Source organism: Acomys minous (genome assembly GCF_964271855.1).
Source record: "Acomys minous genome assembly, chromosome: 5".
In the NCBI taxonomy this organism is placed as follows: domain Eukaryota; kingdom Metazoa; phylum Chordata; class Mammalia; order Rodentia; family Muridae; genus Acomys; species Acomys minous.
Genome location: NC_140494.1, coordinates 2,410,979 through 2,428,727, shown reverse-complemented (window position 1 = coordinate 2,428,727; position 17,749 = coordinate 2,410,979). Strand labels below are relative to the sequence as shown.

At 42.9% G+C, this 17,749-nt stretch overlaps 1 protein-coding gene across 13 annotated transcripts in view; it reads right to left on the bottom strand.

Annotated features, from left to right (window-relative positions):
* The window catches only part of ZMYND11 (zinc finger MYND-type containing 11), an 85,422-nt gene that overhangs the window by 43,007 nt on the left and 24,666 nt on the right, over positions 1-17,749 (bottom strand). For 10 of the 13 annotated variants that reach the window (XM_084782782.1, XM_084782783.1, XM_084782774.1 and 7 more), the window contains exon 2: positions 10,221-10,355. In XM_084782782.1, coding sequence (XP_084638908.1) covers positions 10,221-10,336 — 116 coding nt within the window. In that variant the 5' untranslated portion in view covers positions 10,337-10,355. Of the gene's footprint in view, positions 1-10,220; positions 10,356-12,778; positions 12,920-16,910; positions 17,022-17,749 lie in introns of those variants that run through there. The other 3 variants (XM_084782779.1, XM_084782781.1, XM_084782780.1) reach the window with 2 other exon arrangements.

The window sequence follows — 17,749 nt, the reverse complement described above, 5'->3', positions numbered from 1 at the left end:
TTCAGTGGAAAGAAGAGAACTATCAATGACAACTAATGCTAAGTGATCTGGATCTGTACATCAGAGTGCAGTGGCCTGTACCTGAGCAGGCTGGGAACAAAAAGACACGACAGCGAGGGGCAAGACAGGCAGAGACATGAAGCTGCCCTCTCTGACCACCTTCCTTTATCACTTAGTTCCCAGACTCTTACTTCCCATTTACTTCTTTTAAACGTTGTTTTAATTGAGTGTGTGTGCTCCCAATTACACACATGCACGCATGCACGCATATGAGGAATTTAAGCCAAACATGCACTCTAACACTGAGCTACACCCAAAACTCTTTGTCCCTTAAGCAGCCCTAGGCCTGGTTGTTTCCATACTTGGACTTCAGGTAAAGGCTTGGCCGGGAGCACCCACGGTGGAGGTGGCATCTTGTTTTTCTACTTCCCTTTAGAAAATACTACTGTTATCATGTGTTAAATGTGGATATCTCATCGGAATCCACTACCAATATCTTCAGCAAACTGACCTTAAACCATGCTGACCAAAAAAAGTGAACAATGAAAAAGAATATTCTTTTCATTAAACATTCTTAATCAAAATGCTGGTAGCTACAAGTGCTTTAGATCTGGGGTCTCTGCATAAAGTTTCTCAGCTGAGCATTTGGGAGGCTTCAATTCTGAAATGCAAACCTGTTGAGTACCACTTTGAGGCTGCAGACTGAAAAGTGTCTTCGATTCACATCTTCAGACTAGGGATGCTCAAGTTCGTTTGACCTAGAACCAGCGAGGCAATCCCCAGCACGAAGGTGCCAGCTGGCTGGGGTGGTAAGGAGGACAGGGAGCATTGCCTATCATGAAAACCTCCTGGTCTCTACGAAGATACTAGGGCAAAGGGTCTTGGTTTCTCAAAGGAAGGGGATGACCTTTTCAATAAAACCAAACTAGTTAACAGCAAAGGTGGGAGGACAAACTGCCTGGTTTATCAGAGATCTTAGGTTTTCAGTTCCTAAAGCCAAATCAATGAATAGAAAGAGTCTACATGCCCTCAGCATTTAGCAAATGCCATTGAAGACTGTTGAGTATGTTGTGTGTCCGTTATGAACTCTGGGTATGGGATTAACCCAAACCAATAGAAAAGTCTCACACGCACAAAGATGGGGAAGGAAGGCCGCACTGCTAATAAAAACCACCACACAGTAAGGGTTGTCATAGGTCTTGGTTTTTTTTTTTGTTTTTTTTTTTTGTTTACAGTTTTTAAAAAATTTATTCTCTCATATTTATTCTCCTTCTCTCCTCTCCCTTCCAATCCTCCTACTCTCACCTCCTCCCTCCTATCTCCTCCTCCTCCTCCTCCTCTTCTTCTTCCTCCTTCAGAAAAGGGCAGGGTTCCCAGGGATGTCAACCAAACATGGCACATCAAGTTGCTGTGAGATTAGACACCTCCCCCCATATTAAGGCCAGAAGAGGCATCCCAGTAGGAGGACCACGGTCCCAAAAGCAGGCAGAAGCATTAGCAACAGCGGCTGCTCCTCCTTTGTTAGGAGTCTCCCAAGAATACCAAGCTACTCAGCTGTAGCTTATATACAGAGGCCTGTGACAGTGCATATGAGCTCCCCGACTGTCGGCTCAGTCTCAGGGAGCCCCTGTTTGTTTGATGCAGGTTTGTTGATTCTGTGGGTTTTCTTGTGGTAGTCTTGACCACTCTGGCTCCTACAATCCTTTCTCTCCCTCTTCAGCAGTTTTACAGTTTTTCTTTTTACAAAAGGGTTTTTTCTTCATTTTTTAACAGTTGTGTCTAGATTCTAAAGAAAGGAGACTCACTGACTGGCCACAGAAAACAGATGGACTAAAAACTGATCTGTGGGAGGTATAGCTGTTATGGCAGTAAAACAAAATGTAGATGTCTTGAGAAAAAGAAATTCTGAGCTGAAGAGATGGCTTGATGGTTAGGAGCATGCAATGTTCTTCCAGAGGACATGAGTTCAAATCCCAGCGCCCACACTAGGTAGAAACAACTGCCTATGACTCCAGTTCCAAGAGATCTGATGTCCCCGTCTGGCCTCTGCAGGCATCTGCACTCATGTGCACAAACCTATACACTCATAATTAAAAGTAAAATAAATCTTTTTTTAAACAGAAAAATTATTTTTCTTATTTATTTTATTTACTTACTTATTTGGTTGGTTTTTTGAGACAGAATCTCACTCTGTGGCCAAGGCTGATCTCACACTTAAGGCAAACCTCAGTGGCTTGAGTTGTCATTCTTGGTGAATAAAAGAAACTCTTAAAGAATTAAAAAGCATAGAATGTCTGGGAAAGGACTGGATCCAATCATACTCATAAAGAACTCTATGGGACAGCTTGGTATACTGGTATACACCTTTCATTCTAAAATGTGGGAGGCAGAACCATGTGAATCTCTGTGAGTTTGAAGCCATTCTGGTAAAAAGTTGAAGAAATAACCAAGCTCAAAACTGAAGACATATTCAGAGAACACAGAATTTATGAAGGAAATAGTATCTAACACAAGGCGATCTACAGTCAGTGGAGACATCAGCAACACCAATGTAATGAGCAGAGAACACCCAGAGCTGTGCTTGTCCCCAACAGCTGGCATGATCTTACCCAATGCTGCACTCTAAGCTTTGCTGTATCACCAACAATAAGCAGGGAGGAAGAGGGAGTGACGCCAACGCCAGAGTTGTGAAAATTAAGTGCCACCAAATGATGGCTCCATGCTATCCTCGACAGCAGCCCTCCTGAAATTACTTCCTCCGTTAATGCGGCTAACCAGCTGCTAGTATTCTGTGAGTGTGCAGGTGTGCACATGTGTGTGCACACATGCAATGCTGGAGACAAAACCCAGGGCTTCACACATGCTAGGCAGGCACCCTACCACGGAGCTCCAGCTGCAACCTAAACACTCACTAGTGTCACTGTCCCAGCTGCTGCTGTTTCCCACTCACGTCAATATGAGCCATGTGTTCTAAGATACTCACAGTCAGCAAACATCTTCAAAGGCGTCTAAGAAACTTTAAGAATGAAAAAAACGAACTTAAGCACATTACTATGAAAACAGAGCAGACTTAGGGCTAGTTATACCAAAACCAGTATCTTGAAGACTGTGCGGTAGGTCTTAAAAGGGTGTATCGGATGACTTTGATCTTCAATGGGAAAAATACAAAATCCAGCATCTGTGAAGTTCTCACACAACACGTGGGAAGAGGCTGCACGTAAAAGAAGACACGATGGATCTAACTGAGAAGGGGCCTGGGCTTCATGCACAATGGGAGCCAAGAGGATTCTAAGAACACAGTCACACGTGAAAATGAGAGAGGTCACTGGTGAGCATGGGGCTGAGGAGGAGGACAGAAAGGAAAGCCTGCGAATGCCACCCGGCAGTGCGCGCTGGCCCTCCATCAGGCCACGCAGAGATGGCAAATGTAATTCCTGTACCGAAGACAAAGTCTTCAGCTGAGTAAGGAGCTCTGCGTGTAGACTCTGTGTGCAACCAGAGAAAGGCTGGCAAGAGCAAGGCACACTGGTGGTTAGTGCCACCTTCCTGAGGTGAGAAGGGATGGGAGTACCACAACACAGGCAGGAGGATGCCAGGCAGCTCCAGAGCACCACACAAGAAAGCAGATGCCCAATACGTAGGAAACTTTTAGCCTAGCTCAAAAGGAGATGATGAGTGTGCTTCATTTTAACTGTGTCTGTATTTTAAAATCCCAGCTATTTATTTCTCTCTAGCTAGCGGTTAAGTGCGTCAGTGAAGGCACTGAACACACTCCTGCCCTGACCTTTCTGCCGTCTCCCACAGACACTTCACAGGATCCAGTCCATCTGTGTTTGGATCTCTCCCTCCTCAAGGCCCTCCAAACTCTCTGTGACTTTCTCTCAGGTGAAGTCTGCAGGGTTGTAAGTCACTATCCTCTAACCCCCCGGGGTGAGCCGAACTCTGTGCCACACCTCTCTCCGCATTTGATGCTGCTGTTTCATTCATGGTTAATTATGCTCTCAGGTCCCCTGCCTTTAAATTCACAGACTGGAAGAAACGTCAAACGTATGCAAACAAACACGTTTCTAAGGCAAGATGAGTGTCTTAAAATCTACCCTCCAGAAGAAGCAACATGACCACAGCACCCCAGTCACCCTATACATCTGCCCAACGTGAAGTCATAATGATAACAGTGATAAAGTCTACAAATCTCTCAGATACAAAAGTCAGTGGAACCTGAATGGATGCAGAAGTGACACGGTGAGGACATGAGCAGGACAGTGAGGGTAGACGGCCACTTCTAAAGGGCTACTTAGGCAGCGGTCATCCTCCCCTTCTCTGATGATCCTGAGTGAATAAAATCTCACAAAGAGAGACAGGACAACATTTCAAGTAATTCCTAGAAACTGGCTGTCACAGAATCCTAGAAAGTGAGCCATGTGTGCCTACTTGTACCTTCACAGGAAGGCTAAGCACAAACAGGACTTACCATTTAGGTCTAGGTATGTTTGTAGCAACAGGAAGTCCAGGAGAACTCAGAAATGTCAATGCCAAATATGTCACAAGAGGTCAGAAACTACACTTTCTAATTTGGATTTGACCCTAAAAGTAAGCAATACGTATAATTAATTGTGAACTCAAGTGAGACGATGCTATCATCCAAACGGCACTAGAAATGCAGAGCCGAGTGCTCAGGGCAAGGAGGAAACCTGGCCAGTGACTTCTTTAACTGTCTCTCTAGCAGCTCCAGCAGGCAGCTGAGGTAGTGTTCCTGTTTTAAACACTCTGCTTGGCCAGGAGAGCCAAGTGTGATCCATACAAACTGCATCAGCACGGGCTTAGACTGTCCTCTAGTAACCCTGAGAGTGACCTGACCCTCTAACACTGTGTTATAACTATCCATGGCCGATGTGAGTACTCTGTCTAGATTAAGGAGAAAAAGGAGGTGACCTTGCACCTTATTTTTCCTGCAGTTGTTTTAATGCCCAGACCATTTAAAGATCCAGAAACAATGAGGGAGGGACCACCAGGATCCAGAAACTCAAAGTGTGAGTTTCACTTCTGTGGCAGATTCTATTCACAGCACTCTTCATCCTTTGTACCTCAACTCACTTCTAAAGCACGAGGACTAATACCCTGAACACGGGGGTCACTTGAGGCCAAATGTTTCCAAGCTTTGTCATAAAAACATCTATTCAAACCACACAGAAGAGGTGCTACACACGCACCCACTGCCCCTCACACTTACAGGCACTGCAGTCAAAGACAGCTGCTTTTCTAGTCATACTCACAGATGATGACCCTAAACTGACTAGCCTTTATAATAAAATAATGATTCATATGAACTTTATGATAATTAAACATCAGTTACTACAAGAGCAAAATGGTTTTATTGACAGACCAAAACTGACTTGAGATTATACCTTGAGGATCTTTCTTAAGGAGCTCCATTCTGTTTCTTAGGTGGATACTGTCCTTCCTTTAGGCAGGCGAGGACAAGCTTCCCAGTTACAGCCCCACTTGGCACTGACAGCCGTGGAGGCCTGCCCAAGAGGATGTCTCAGGGCACACGGGAGAGGGACTGGAAGGATGGCTCAGTGGTTAAGAGCCCCTTTAGACGCATGGGCCAAGGTCTCAGCATTCACAGGCCACTTTAACTCTAGTTCAGGGGACCTGCGCCCTCCTCTGACCTCCAAAGGCATGCACACAGTGTACATGTACACCACAGGCAAAAACTCACATAAATAAATAAAGATAAATAAATAGTACATGATATAAGCCAACAGCTTCTCAGTACAAAGCCCTGGACAATCTCAGAAGAGTAATAACAACCACGTGGAATTTCATACACTCACAAAAAAAGGAGAATAGTATACCCTGTAGATGCTCAAATTAAGTAGCTAAAGCTCCCTTCCAGGAAAAAGCTGCATGTTTAGTGGAATTCTGGGAATTAAAACACCAACACTGGCCAGGTGTTGTGGTGCACACCTTTAATACCAGCAGAGACAGGGGGATCACTCTTGAAAAACCAAACAAACAAAAAAAACACACCAATACTGATGGAATCAGGTAAAAAGACTTTCTGCAGATCTAGGCAATGGACAGTGTATTCTCCACAGCTGTGTGGAGAGCAGGGACTGACCCTGACATGAACTCTAGTGTCCCCTATTTGACCACTTCCCTTTGGTGGGGATGCCTGGTGGCACATAGAGGAAGGGTAAGCAGCTACCAGGATGAAACCTGATAGGTTATGACCATATGGTGGGGGAGGAGGTTCCCCTCTGTCACAGACCTAGGGGAGGGTGAAAGAGGGAGGGAAGGGGAATAGGAAGATACAAGTGAGGGGATAACAACTGAGACGTAATCTGAATAAATTATTTAAATAAAAAAAGGCTTTCTAGCAGCCGGGCGTGGTGGCGCATGTCTTTAATCCCAGCACTTGGGAGGCAGAGGCAGGCGGATCGCTGTGAGTTCGAGGCCAGCCTGGTCTACAAAGTGAGTCCAGGATGGCCAAGGTTACACAGAGAAACCCTGTCTCGAAAAACCAAAATAAATAAATAAATAAACACTGTACTTCTTTAAAAAAAAAAAAAAAAGGCTATCTGCATGATGATCTGTGGTATGGGGGTGAGGGCTAAACTTAAGAAAACATAAAGCCACATTTCTGTCAATTAAAAAATGGCACAAACAGGAACTTCAGAGACATAAATCTAATGCAAATTCAAGAAGTGATTTCAAATCCAAACGAAGCACCAAAGGCGAGCACACTCAGGATATACCTTCAAAGCAGAGAAGCCATAGTCTACTATTTCAAATGCAAGGTAAGGCAGGAAGTCAATGACTACAGAAGTGTACATCAGAAGTAGTTAAAGTCAAACCCAAATGTAAAGTAAGTGAAGCAAAGCACTTCACAAGTCAGGGCCAAGTTCAAGAGCCTGCACTGCGAAGAGAAGTCAAAACAGAACAAGAACAAGAGGGAACCTGAGACACAAAGTCTGGGCCAGGAGCACAGAGCAGACCACACCATTGCTGAACAAAGCTGCAAAGCAGACAAGTGTCAAAACTAAAACCCAACAACAACAACACACACACATACACACACACTAAAAACAAAAAAACAAAAAACCCAACAACAACAGAAAATTACATATGCACTACAGGGAAACAAAAATTCAGCATACTAAATAAAAATAAGCAATAGTGTGTGTGATAACATGAGGTCATAAGAGGTATGGATGGAAACATGTCAAACATTTGGCGTATGAATTCCAAATGACACTTAGGAAGTCCACAGTCATCAACTAACAAAGCCATTTTTAAAACTGGGAAAGGCAAACACCCTTTTCTGCTGTGCACCATGTAGCAGCCACATGAGGTGCAGAGACGCTGATCCGTAGGAAAGCACTCTAGCTAGAAGCACACAGATGGAACAGACCACTCCCACTGCTCTCACCATCCTAACCTCTCAGACCTAGCATGAATGGCTCCTAATATTCAAAGGAGACACAGCTAAGATGTGCTTCCCAAGGTAGAGGGCAGTGCCACCTGCCCAGCCTGCCCACGGCCCACGCCTCTGAGAGCCAACCATCATGTATAGTGACATCCAGGGCTGGAGTCACACTGAGCCACTAGAGCAAAACAGTACAACCAGAAAGACTAGAGCGTGGGATCTGCAGAACAAATATCCCAATTTCCTTATACAAGTCCCAAAGGAGAACAACAATAAAGAGGCGGCTGAGGAGCTTATAGATCAAAATAATAAAGTAAGATACAGGCAGAACCACAACATTCCACAGTGTTAGTTAGACACGACACCTACAGCCATGAGCAGTAACCTCAAAGGCCGTAAGACTCGATACATGGCTAAAACTGCAATTTGTTGTTTTATTTTGTTTTGTTTTTCAAGACAAGGTTTCTCTGTGTAACAGCCCTGCCTGTCCTGGACTTATTTTGTAGACCAGACTGGCCTCAAACTCATGAAGATCGACCTGCCTCTGCCTCCTGAGTGCTGGGATTAAAGCGTGTGCCACCACACCCAGCCAATAAAACTGGATTTTATATAACTTTTAATAATGGGGCTGCTCACCAGTCAGCAGAGATGGCAAACAAGGTCTTGACAAAAACTCACCTATGGGTTTGGGCACCATCAGGTATTTTCAAAGTTTAAAAGATACCTGTGTATTCTGACATGATTGAAGAGGAGGACCTTGATTTAAAATTTGTGGAAATTATGAGAATATCTGACCTTCTCACAGTGCAGAGCAAGACTCGCAGATTGCATAGCAGACCTACTTTCCATCACTGCCAGTGCCAACCTCAGGCAGGAGGGACCCCAAGGGAATGGGCATCGGCACTAGGCTTGCAGTTCCTAGACTGTCCTCTGCTTCACCTTCAGGGAGACTTGTAAAACCATGACCACTTGGTAGGTGAACAAGTGTATCTATATTTAACAACTATAGAGCTTAGGAAATAAAGAAAAATATAGCATGGGCACATATTCAAAGTTCTACTGATGAAGAAAGGAGAAAAGTGAAATCGCATAATGATCCATAATGAAAGGGAGATGTGTGCTGCCCAGTGTGTCTTTCTCTAGTTTCACTTATGCCAAATAAACACACAGGTGTTAAGTAGTCAACAGATGCATGCGCCATTGCCTGCTACCCTAACAGCAGCATGCGTGAGACTCCTGGGGTCTTGGTGGGTACCCTAATCTGCTCAAGAAAGACCCCACAGGGGAAAAAAGCAATCACCTGAGAAATGGAAACTGTTCTAACTTACATGCTTAAACATGCTTTAAAATTTCAACCCAAACAATTTCAGTGTTCTGCTACAACCATTTCAGCTATGGCTCTTACGAATCTCTAGAGCACACTTAGTATCTTTTTACTGTTTTGAGATTTTTTTTCCCCCCAGTGAAGTGAAGTAAACCTAGGGCCTCACCTGTGAAACATGTGAGCTTTACCACTGACCCGTGTTACATACCCAGCCTGAGATCTTTGAAAAGATATATATCAGTGTCCCTCTCCCTTTCTGTACTTAATTACCATATCTCAAAATGCTTGCTTTTTAAAAATAAATAGCCATTAAGTAATAAATAAAGCAATGTGCTATTTATTTTAGTCTCCTTCTCCACATTTTTGGGCATCATTGTGTTTAGTCCACACCAGGCGGGGCTGCAGTCGGCTTCTTGTCTATCTCCTGGTCCTTCCCTCTCATGCAGCCGCCTCTTCAAATACAGGGACAAAGCAGAAGTGCATGGATTTCAGCTTTCCTGCATATTAATAAAGGTCCCAAAGCACTGTCTAAATCAGCTTTTATAAATTGCTTGCTTTTAATTTTTCGACACCATCTAACAAATGTATGACAGGATAAGAATAAAGAAGTCCTACTTAAATTAACAAAAAAAAAATCAAGTAAGCTTTTTAAAATGTAATACTAGCTTTTTTTTTTTAAAGCATCCAGAGAGCCGGGCGTGGTGGTGCACACCTGTGATCCCAGCACTCAGGGAGGCAGAAGCTGGCGGATCTCTAGGAGTTAAATTAGAGGCCAGCCTGGTCTACAAATCGAGTACAGGACAGCCAAGGCTTCATGGAGAATCCCTGTCTCAGGGGGAAAAGAAAAAAGGAAAAGAAAAGCATGCAGAGAAATAAGTAAAAACAGAATCAAATTTCTAGCTGCCTTCCTAGTACAAAATAAGTAAGAAAGAAGATCCATTAGGTAGTTTGTTTCGTTTTGTTTGGGGGCGGGGGGAGTCCATACTGAATCTTTGTCTACTAAAACAAATAGCATTAGAAACTGGGGAGAAAAGGAAAAAGGAATCTTCTTTTTAAACGTAATGTGTATTCAACCTAATTTCTCCTAGTGGGCTAAAAGTACTCAAAAAATATTGTTTACTACACAAAACATGTTTATCTTCATTGAAATAAGCATGAGCAATAGATTTTGTTTAGATAGCTTCATGCAATAAAACAAGTGACTAATAAGCCTTTTTAATAAAAGCTTTTAAGAGCCAAAAAATTATAATTGAAAAACTACTATAAACAGAATATATTGATGTTTTATTTATCTAGCATTTATTTACAAGTTTTCTAAATACAAGCTGTCTACATGTGTTTCTGTTCATTTCCCTTTTCTGTACTCTTCTGCAAGGCAGTCACTTTAGTTGCTAGTAACGTATGGACAGTACAGGAGACAGGCAAGTAGGACACGACAGTGGTGCTTTTGTTTACATTACTTACTTTGTAATACGGTCAATGTTGGCAATCTGCTTCTGGTTCCTTATAATTTCAATGGCTGCCCAAAGATGCTGGATAGCTTTTGTGTCCGCCTGTCGTCTTTTTGTTAAACGTGCCATGACCTGTTTACTTCTTTAGCTGCAGCAATATACAAAAACAGAAGGCAGAAAACATGGATTACAGAGGGAACTTCCAACACACGGGCACCGGTCACAGCACTGCGGACACAGCCGCTCTGAAGGGACCGGTGGCGTTGCGGCCTCCCATGCTCCACCGTTCACACTGCACATCTACTGAAGGAAAGCGCTCACCTGGCTACCTCATAAAGAATGACATTCCAAAACCAAGTCACCTAAAAAGGTATTCCCAAGGAGTCAACATTACACTAATGTCAAAAAAGACTATCATTTATTCTAAAACACACTAATATTATATGATAAAATTTCAATTTTAGGTATTATGCTGTATGAAATTCAAGAAATAGAAAATTAAATTTATATGTCCTAATTGTTTGATATTTCAGGTTTTTATGGTCATAGTTTTAGATATTCCAGTGTTATATACATCTGAAAACAATGTTTAAAAACAAGCAAACATTAGCCAGACATGGTCATGGTGTAAGGTGCTGCACACCTGCAATCTCAGCACTCAGGAGGTAAGCAGGAGGATCAGCACAAGTGCAAGGTCAACCTGATCCACAGTGAGTTCCATGCCCGTCAGAACTTCATAGCAAGAAACAAACAAAATAACAATGAACAGAGGATCCAAATTGTTCTGAGGTAACGTAGGAATGGCCAAGAGCTAGGGTACCAGGTCACACATTGTCAGTAATGATCTGGATGCCAGAATAGGGACTCATTTCAGAGCTAATAATTATACTATTAGGAAATAACCCTGTTATTTTATTCAAATGTTAGTATTCTGGATGAGCTAAGGGAAACAGCTGCCAAGCCTCCAGATACTCTCTCAGCTGTCTCCAGCCAAGAAAGAACAAATGGACCGCAGTCCAGTGTCCAGGGGGTAACAGTATTAAAGAGGGCCACTGACTCTTTACTTCATCTTCTTGGTGAGCGCAGCCTCAGGGATCCAATGAAACATACACCCTGCACATCAGCATGCTAGGTCCTTAGTGCAAGGCAGAAAAGCATGCACTGTAGCATCTCCAGCTGGCTGCTCCCTTCAAGGAGACAGCAAGTGCGGAGCTCATTATGTAACTTCACTGTACTCCCTGACTGACCAGAGAAGTTGCTAGAATCTCATTTCTCTCTTCTCCATCTTTTTTCACAGCTTCCTTCCTTCTTTGGCCAACCTGAGACCTGCAGCTGCCACCAGAGTTCATCCTAAGCAGCCTCACTTCTAGGGAGCCTGGATCCTGCCCAAGCGCAGATATGGCGGCCTCCAGCATTATCTAGCCAACAGAGAGTGAGTGCACTGTGAAAAGGATTGAAGGGATTTCTGCATGGACTACTTTCTTCATGGCTACTTCTAAAACACTGCTGGGCTAGAACTCTTTGTGCACACACGAGGCCCTGAGTTTAAATTCTCAGCACCCATGGAAAAGGCAGGCGTAGCCCTGTGCGCCTGTGAACCCTCGCAGCGGGCAGGAGGAGGGAGGACGGAGGTGCAGATGGCCGGGACTTGCTGCCTAGCTGCAGGTTCAGTAAGAGGCTGTTGTTTCAAGGAGGGAGGGCTGAGCACTGTCATCCTCCAGCCTCCCTGCACACATTCAACACACTACACACATGGCCTGCCTGCACATACAAGTACACACTCAAAAGATGCTGGTGTTCAAGTTCTAAAGGGAAATCATTTCATTTTAAGTGCACTCAGACTCGTAACTAAATGATAATAAAAATGACAACTGTGACTTAAGACGCTCCTGCTTTAGAGTGCAGATAACTCAGTTCCACTGTGCCCACTGAGGAGTGCCAACAAGATGTGACAAGCCATGGAAAGAAACCTCCGGAACTGCGGTGAACGCAACAGGCCAGCTCCCCCCAGTTCTTCTGTGTTACTTAGACACACAGGTCACATGCCACCTCAACTGTTTACAGCACGGACAGTGCCTGCCTTGTTCACACTGCTGTGGCAGCAGGAGACATTTAAAAAACCATGAATGGTGATCCTGGCCAGGAAACAAAACCGACAGAGGAATCTAACATGGACAGTGTAAGGTCATATAGGACAAATATACAAATAGTCCAGAATTTCCTGTGAGAATTAAAAAGAGGTCATGCTGTTTCTAGACTACGTAAAATTCAGGTAGAAGCAAATGAAAAAAACAAAAAATATACAAATATGAGAAAATATAAATAACAATATTCCTTCTCTCATTTTAAAAGTAGCTGTTTAGAGCAAAAAGAAAAACAGTTAATAGATGTCACTATGTTTATAATATGCGAAGGAGTGAGGTGCATCATGACCATAACACAAAGCATGGGGAAGGACAAGTGTGAAACAGCACCACACTAAATTAAGTAGGGTTTTGGTAAAATTAGGATGCATGTTCTATGAATAGTTATATAGAATAATAAGGCAGATATAGTTAGCATATAACTTACGTGCAAATCATTCTTTCAAAAGGCACAGTATGAGCTGGACCTGCAGCCCGGCCCTGTGTTCCCAGCCTCTCAGGCCTGGAGCCGGGGCAGCACAAGCTCAAAGCCTGTCTGGGCCACAGAATTAAAGGCAGCGCAGGCAACCTAGAGAGACAGTCTCAGTAACTAATCAAGAGTAATTTATTTAGATCTATAAACAATTTAACAGAAAGCTAACTTTTGAGAATAAAAGATAATAAATATAATTATTACATATTAACCACACAAATATAGTGGGAAGGAACTAAGCAGCAGAAATGCTAAAAAGATATGTCACCCATTCCCAGAAATTATTAAAATCAAGACTAAAGAATGAAGCAAGCTACACCTCAGGAAAGCAGATGCAAAGATAAAACCAAGGTCTTCTGAGAGCTGCATGAACCATGTGACAGGCAGCAGGAGCACTGCCATTCAAGTCACACCACACCTGGGAATAAGCACTGGTTATGGTAGTCAACGCAGAACACTGCCGATAGAGTCAGTGGTAAACTATGTGGTACAGTGTCAAAGTGCCAAAATAGTGACACCTATTAAGACAATAGTTCATTAAAGTACAACTATTTAATTATTCCCGAGTAAAGCTAATGTAGTAGTGGGACTAAGCCAGAACCTCAGAAATCCTCAGCAAGCGCTCTACCACTGGCTACAGCCCTATCTACCCATCAACTGCCCTTTCTTAGGAGACCTGCGCTCACTCACTCACTCACCCTCTGTGTTCTGCCTGTATACTAGCCACTCTTGTACTATGAAGACAGCTAGGAATTTGATTTTGTTTTATTTATTTCTCTGGATGTTTTTAAAAATAAAGCTAATATTACATTTTTAAAAGCTTACATGATTTTTTGTTAATTTAAATAAAATTTCTTTATTCTTATCCCGCCATACATTTGTTAGATGATGTCTAAAAACTAAAAGAAAATGATTTATAAAAGCTGACTTAGACAGTGCTTTGGGACCTTTCTTAATATGTGATAAAGCTGAAATCCATGCACTTCTGCTTTGTCCCCATATTTGAAGATGATAAGGCTGCCTGGGAGGGAAGGACCAGGAGAAGCCAACTGTGCCAAAGAGAGCATGTGCAAGCACTTGGGACTTTGGGTGGGAAGCAGACAAGACAGCTTAGAGGGTTGACATCTGCCCAGCTCTAGTGCTTTAAGGAGGCTTATTATAAGTCTTTTATTTAGGAAATACCTGGATTATGAATAACTGCTGCCATAATAATTTCTTGTATTAAATTGATATGGAGAGAATAATTAATTCATTTTATTCTATCTCTTACAGAATAACATGCAGTGGGACACAGCCTGATGGCTTCTGCCAACACTCACGACTGCTCCAGTGGCTACACAGTCTATCCACCACTCACCTACTAAGAGCTACCATGGCTACCTACATACAAGTTTCGCTGTGGATAAAAATCTACATGCAGATTTTGTATATAGATAAATTTTTGACTCATTTGGGTAAATAGAAAAGGACATGCAGGCTGAATTGTACAGTAAAAAGTAGTTTTAGTTTGGTAAAACATCAAAAGCTCTGCTAAATTGTCCTCCAAAGTAACAGCCATCTTGCGTTTTTCCCAGCAATGCCTGGAAGCTCCTGTGGTCCACAAACCTGTCCACAGCCAGAGCCAGGACTGTGGATTTAGACAACAGGCATGTAGTGATTGCTGACACTTTGACTTGCTATTTCCTGAGAGCATTTGTTGAACATGTGTTCACTTCTCATTTTGTACCATTTGTGCCTGCTTTAGCAAGGTGTCCATCCAGGGGGGTTGCCCACTTCTTAACCTGGTTAACTTATTGTTGACTTTAGGCTTTATTTTTGTATTGCTGAGGGGTGCAGATGCATGTGCATGTGAATGCCAAAGAGCAACCTTGATACCACTCCTCAGGAGCACTATCCACCATTTTCTAAGACAGCGTCTCTTACTGACTTGGAACTCAGCAGGGTTAGGCTGGCTGGCCTGTGAGCCCCGGGGGAACCGCCGGTCTCCACCTCCTAGTACACGCCACAACAGCTGGGTGCTGGGGATCGAACTCACACTCTGGAGCACTTCTGACTAGGATCATCAAAGGCAACTTTTGAAAACATTTTCTCTGAGTCTTATTCTCTATATGTCACTCAAAGACAAGTGTCTGGCGATTTAACCAAGTCCTGCTCATCAATTCTCCCCTCTGTTGACAACGCCTTCGGTACTGTGGCTACAGTAGAATCAACTCAGCAGAAGCATGGAGGTCTGTTGTCCTGCGAAGTTTAGTCGTTCTAGACTGTTTTGAGTTCTATGATCCATTTTCAATTAATTTTAATTAATGTCATATAAATTCACTTTTACAATCAAATGTCCATCTAGTCCAGCATGGTGTTGCTCCTTGGTGGATGTGCACACCTGTGTCTGGGTCTCTGGTCTTTTTCACTGTCGGTCCTCTTGCCAATGCTACATCTTCATAAGTGACTGCAACATTTCACACTAAGATTCAAGTTAGCAACATCATTCTTTTTTTTTTTTAACTTTGTTCTTCTGGATTTTTTGTCTTTCCACATAAATTTCAGAATCAGTTTGTCAGCATGTAATAACTGGCTCAGGTTCAGCTGATACTGCATCAGATCCACAGAGCAAACTGGGAGAAAAGGGTGTCCTGACACTAGCCTTCCCAGTGTGCTGTCTTTACATTTTATCTATTGTCAGAGCTTTGTGGTCTTCCTCATACAGACCCTGAACATAGACTGTTAGATTTCTTTTGGGTTCTTTTAAGACAGGGTTTCTCTGTGTAGCTGTGGTGGTCCTGGAACTCGCTTTGTAGACCAGGCTGGCCTCAAATTCAATAGATTCATCTGCATCTGCCTCCTGAGGATTAAAGGTGTATGTCACCACACCCAGTTATTGCTATATTCTATCTAAACATTTCATTTTTGGCACATTAATGAAAACTTAAATATGTCTTTATATTAAATTATACTTGTTCACTGCTGGGACCTAAGCACTGTTTACACATTAACTTTCTATCCTGGAATGCTAAGGCGTCTCCATGGCACCTGAGACGCTGCGCTTCAGAGCTTCATTCCTGGGGTGGGACTTGTGCACACGCCCTCTTACTGTCCTTATACTTCAGTGTCAGACACTTGGCACAATTCCCCAGGCACTGTTGCCTCAAATGCTGTTTCCAGTTCTTTTTCTTTTCTATATTACCATCTCACATAAACTACACCTTTTGGAGGTGCCCATGCATCCTGAATGCTCCATTTGGCTTTTCAGTTCAGAAATTTTTCCATATCCTCAGCCCAGCCCACTGTACTGAAAAGCTCTGCAAAGGTATGCTTCACTGCTGTTACACTGCGTATCTCTAGCACTTTTTATTCTTCCTTAGGGCTTTTGACTGCTTACATCATCCACTCATTACTACATGCTGCATGCTTTTTTGCCCTCAGCATTTTAGCCACTGTTAAACAATCGTTTTTAACTATCCATTGATTATTATCCCATATTCTTGTTACATTGACTCTGGCTCTGATGTTTGCTTAGTCTCTTCAAAATATACTTCTGCTTTTTGATAAGCCTGTTGTTTGTTTTTGCAGAAAAATGGGCCTAGTATAATGAACAAATAGAACCTTTAATCATGTAGTTGAAGGGACAGGGAGGGGAGCACTTTCAGTCCGGGGACTTTTGGTAAATCTGCCACTGGACTGTCAGTGTCGCCATACTATAGGTTTTCTCTCCCTCACATGACACAAGGTGTGAGAAGGAAAATAGCTGGCTATTCCCTTCCTCCAGATTGGGTAGGCTCTGGTAAAACACAGCTCGTAAGGCTCACACAAAGGAGCCTAAAAGCTCTACAAGGAAAGAGGTGGGGAAGTGCGGTGGGATGTAATAGATGAGGCTAAGTGAATAATGATGGAAAGGAACGGTGCTCCCTGGCGCACTTGATCATCTCTCTTTCCTCTTGGCCTGAGCACAGGGAATTTCTCTCTGATACTCACCGTGAGAGCCTGGTTGAGATAAATTCAAGCACACAGGACTCCATTTTCTGGGTTTCCCTGTAGTTTTCACCTCTCCTAGCTGCCCAGACTTAAAACTCTGGCAGTTCACCAGGCCTACCTTGGCTTTTGTTCCCAGCCAGAGTCCTGCTCGTGGGCTTGAGCTCTGGGAAGCCTAGCTCTTTCTACCTGCCCATCTCAGTTCTCTATGGAGTAGTCTGGCCCTGTGGCCTCACTTCTCTCAAAGATCTAAAAAAGAAAAAAAAAAGATAGATTTCTTTTTGTTCTTATCAACATAGAAGAATGTCAATGCCAACCGGGAGCAGTGGAATTTCTTTCTGATTATGATGGTAGAAGAGACAATATGATGTTTTTCCACAGAGGACCCAAACGAATTAGCATGATTTGCTGAAATTTTTCTCTGTTCTACAACAAATGTGATATATTTCTAAATATGTGTTCAATTGTTAGGAATAGTGGAATTAGTTTCTTGAGTTTATTTAGCCTAGTGTTAGTGCCTCACAACTGTCATTATCAAATCTTATATGCAAGCTACATATATCAAATAAAATTTAAGGCCACTGTCAATTCCTATGTAATAATTTTACATATAATATTAGTTTTGAGTTTCTTATTTGAGCTGGGGTTCTTGCTAAACAGGCTTGAGGGCCCTAGAACTTGTGATCTCTTGCCTCAGCCTCCCACATGGTGGGGTGACAGGTGTGTGCTATAACCCCAGCTTATCAGATTCTAAAGCACACCTATTTTAAGCTTTCACTATGTATCTGATAACCTTTACCATAAACTAGATATGAATAAATGCTTCCTGAATGGACAGTCCTCCCCAGTTAATTAACTTTACTATATTTTGATGAGCATGCTGCTGCCAGGAGCTAGGTATGAAAGGATGCTGGATAATACTTACTGAATTGTGGGGTCAGTGGCAAGGCCAGTTGTGCA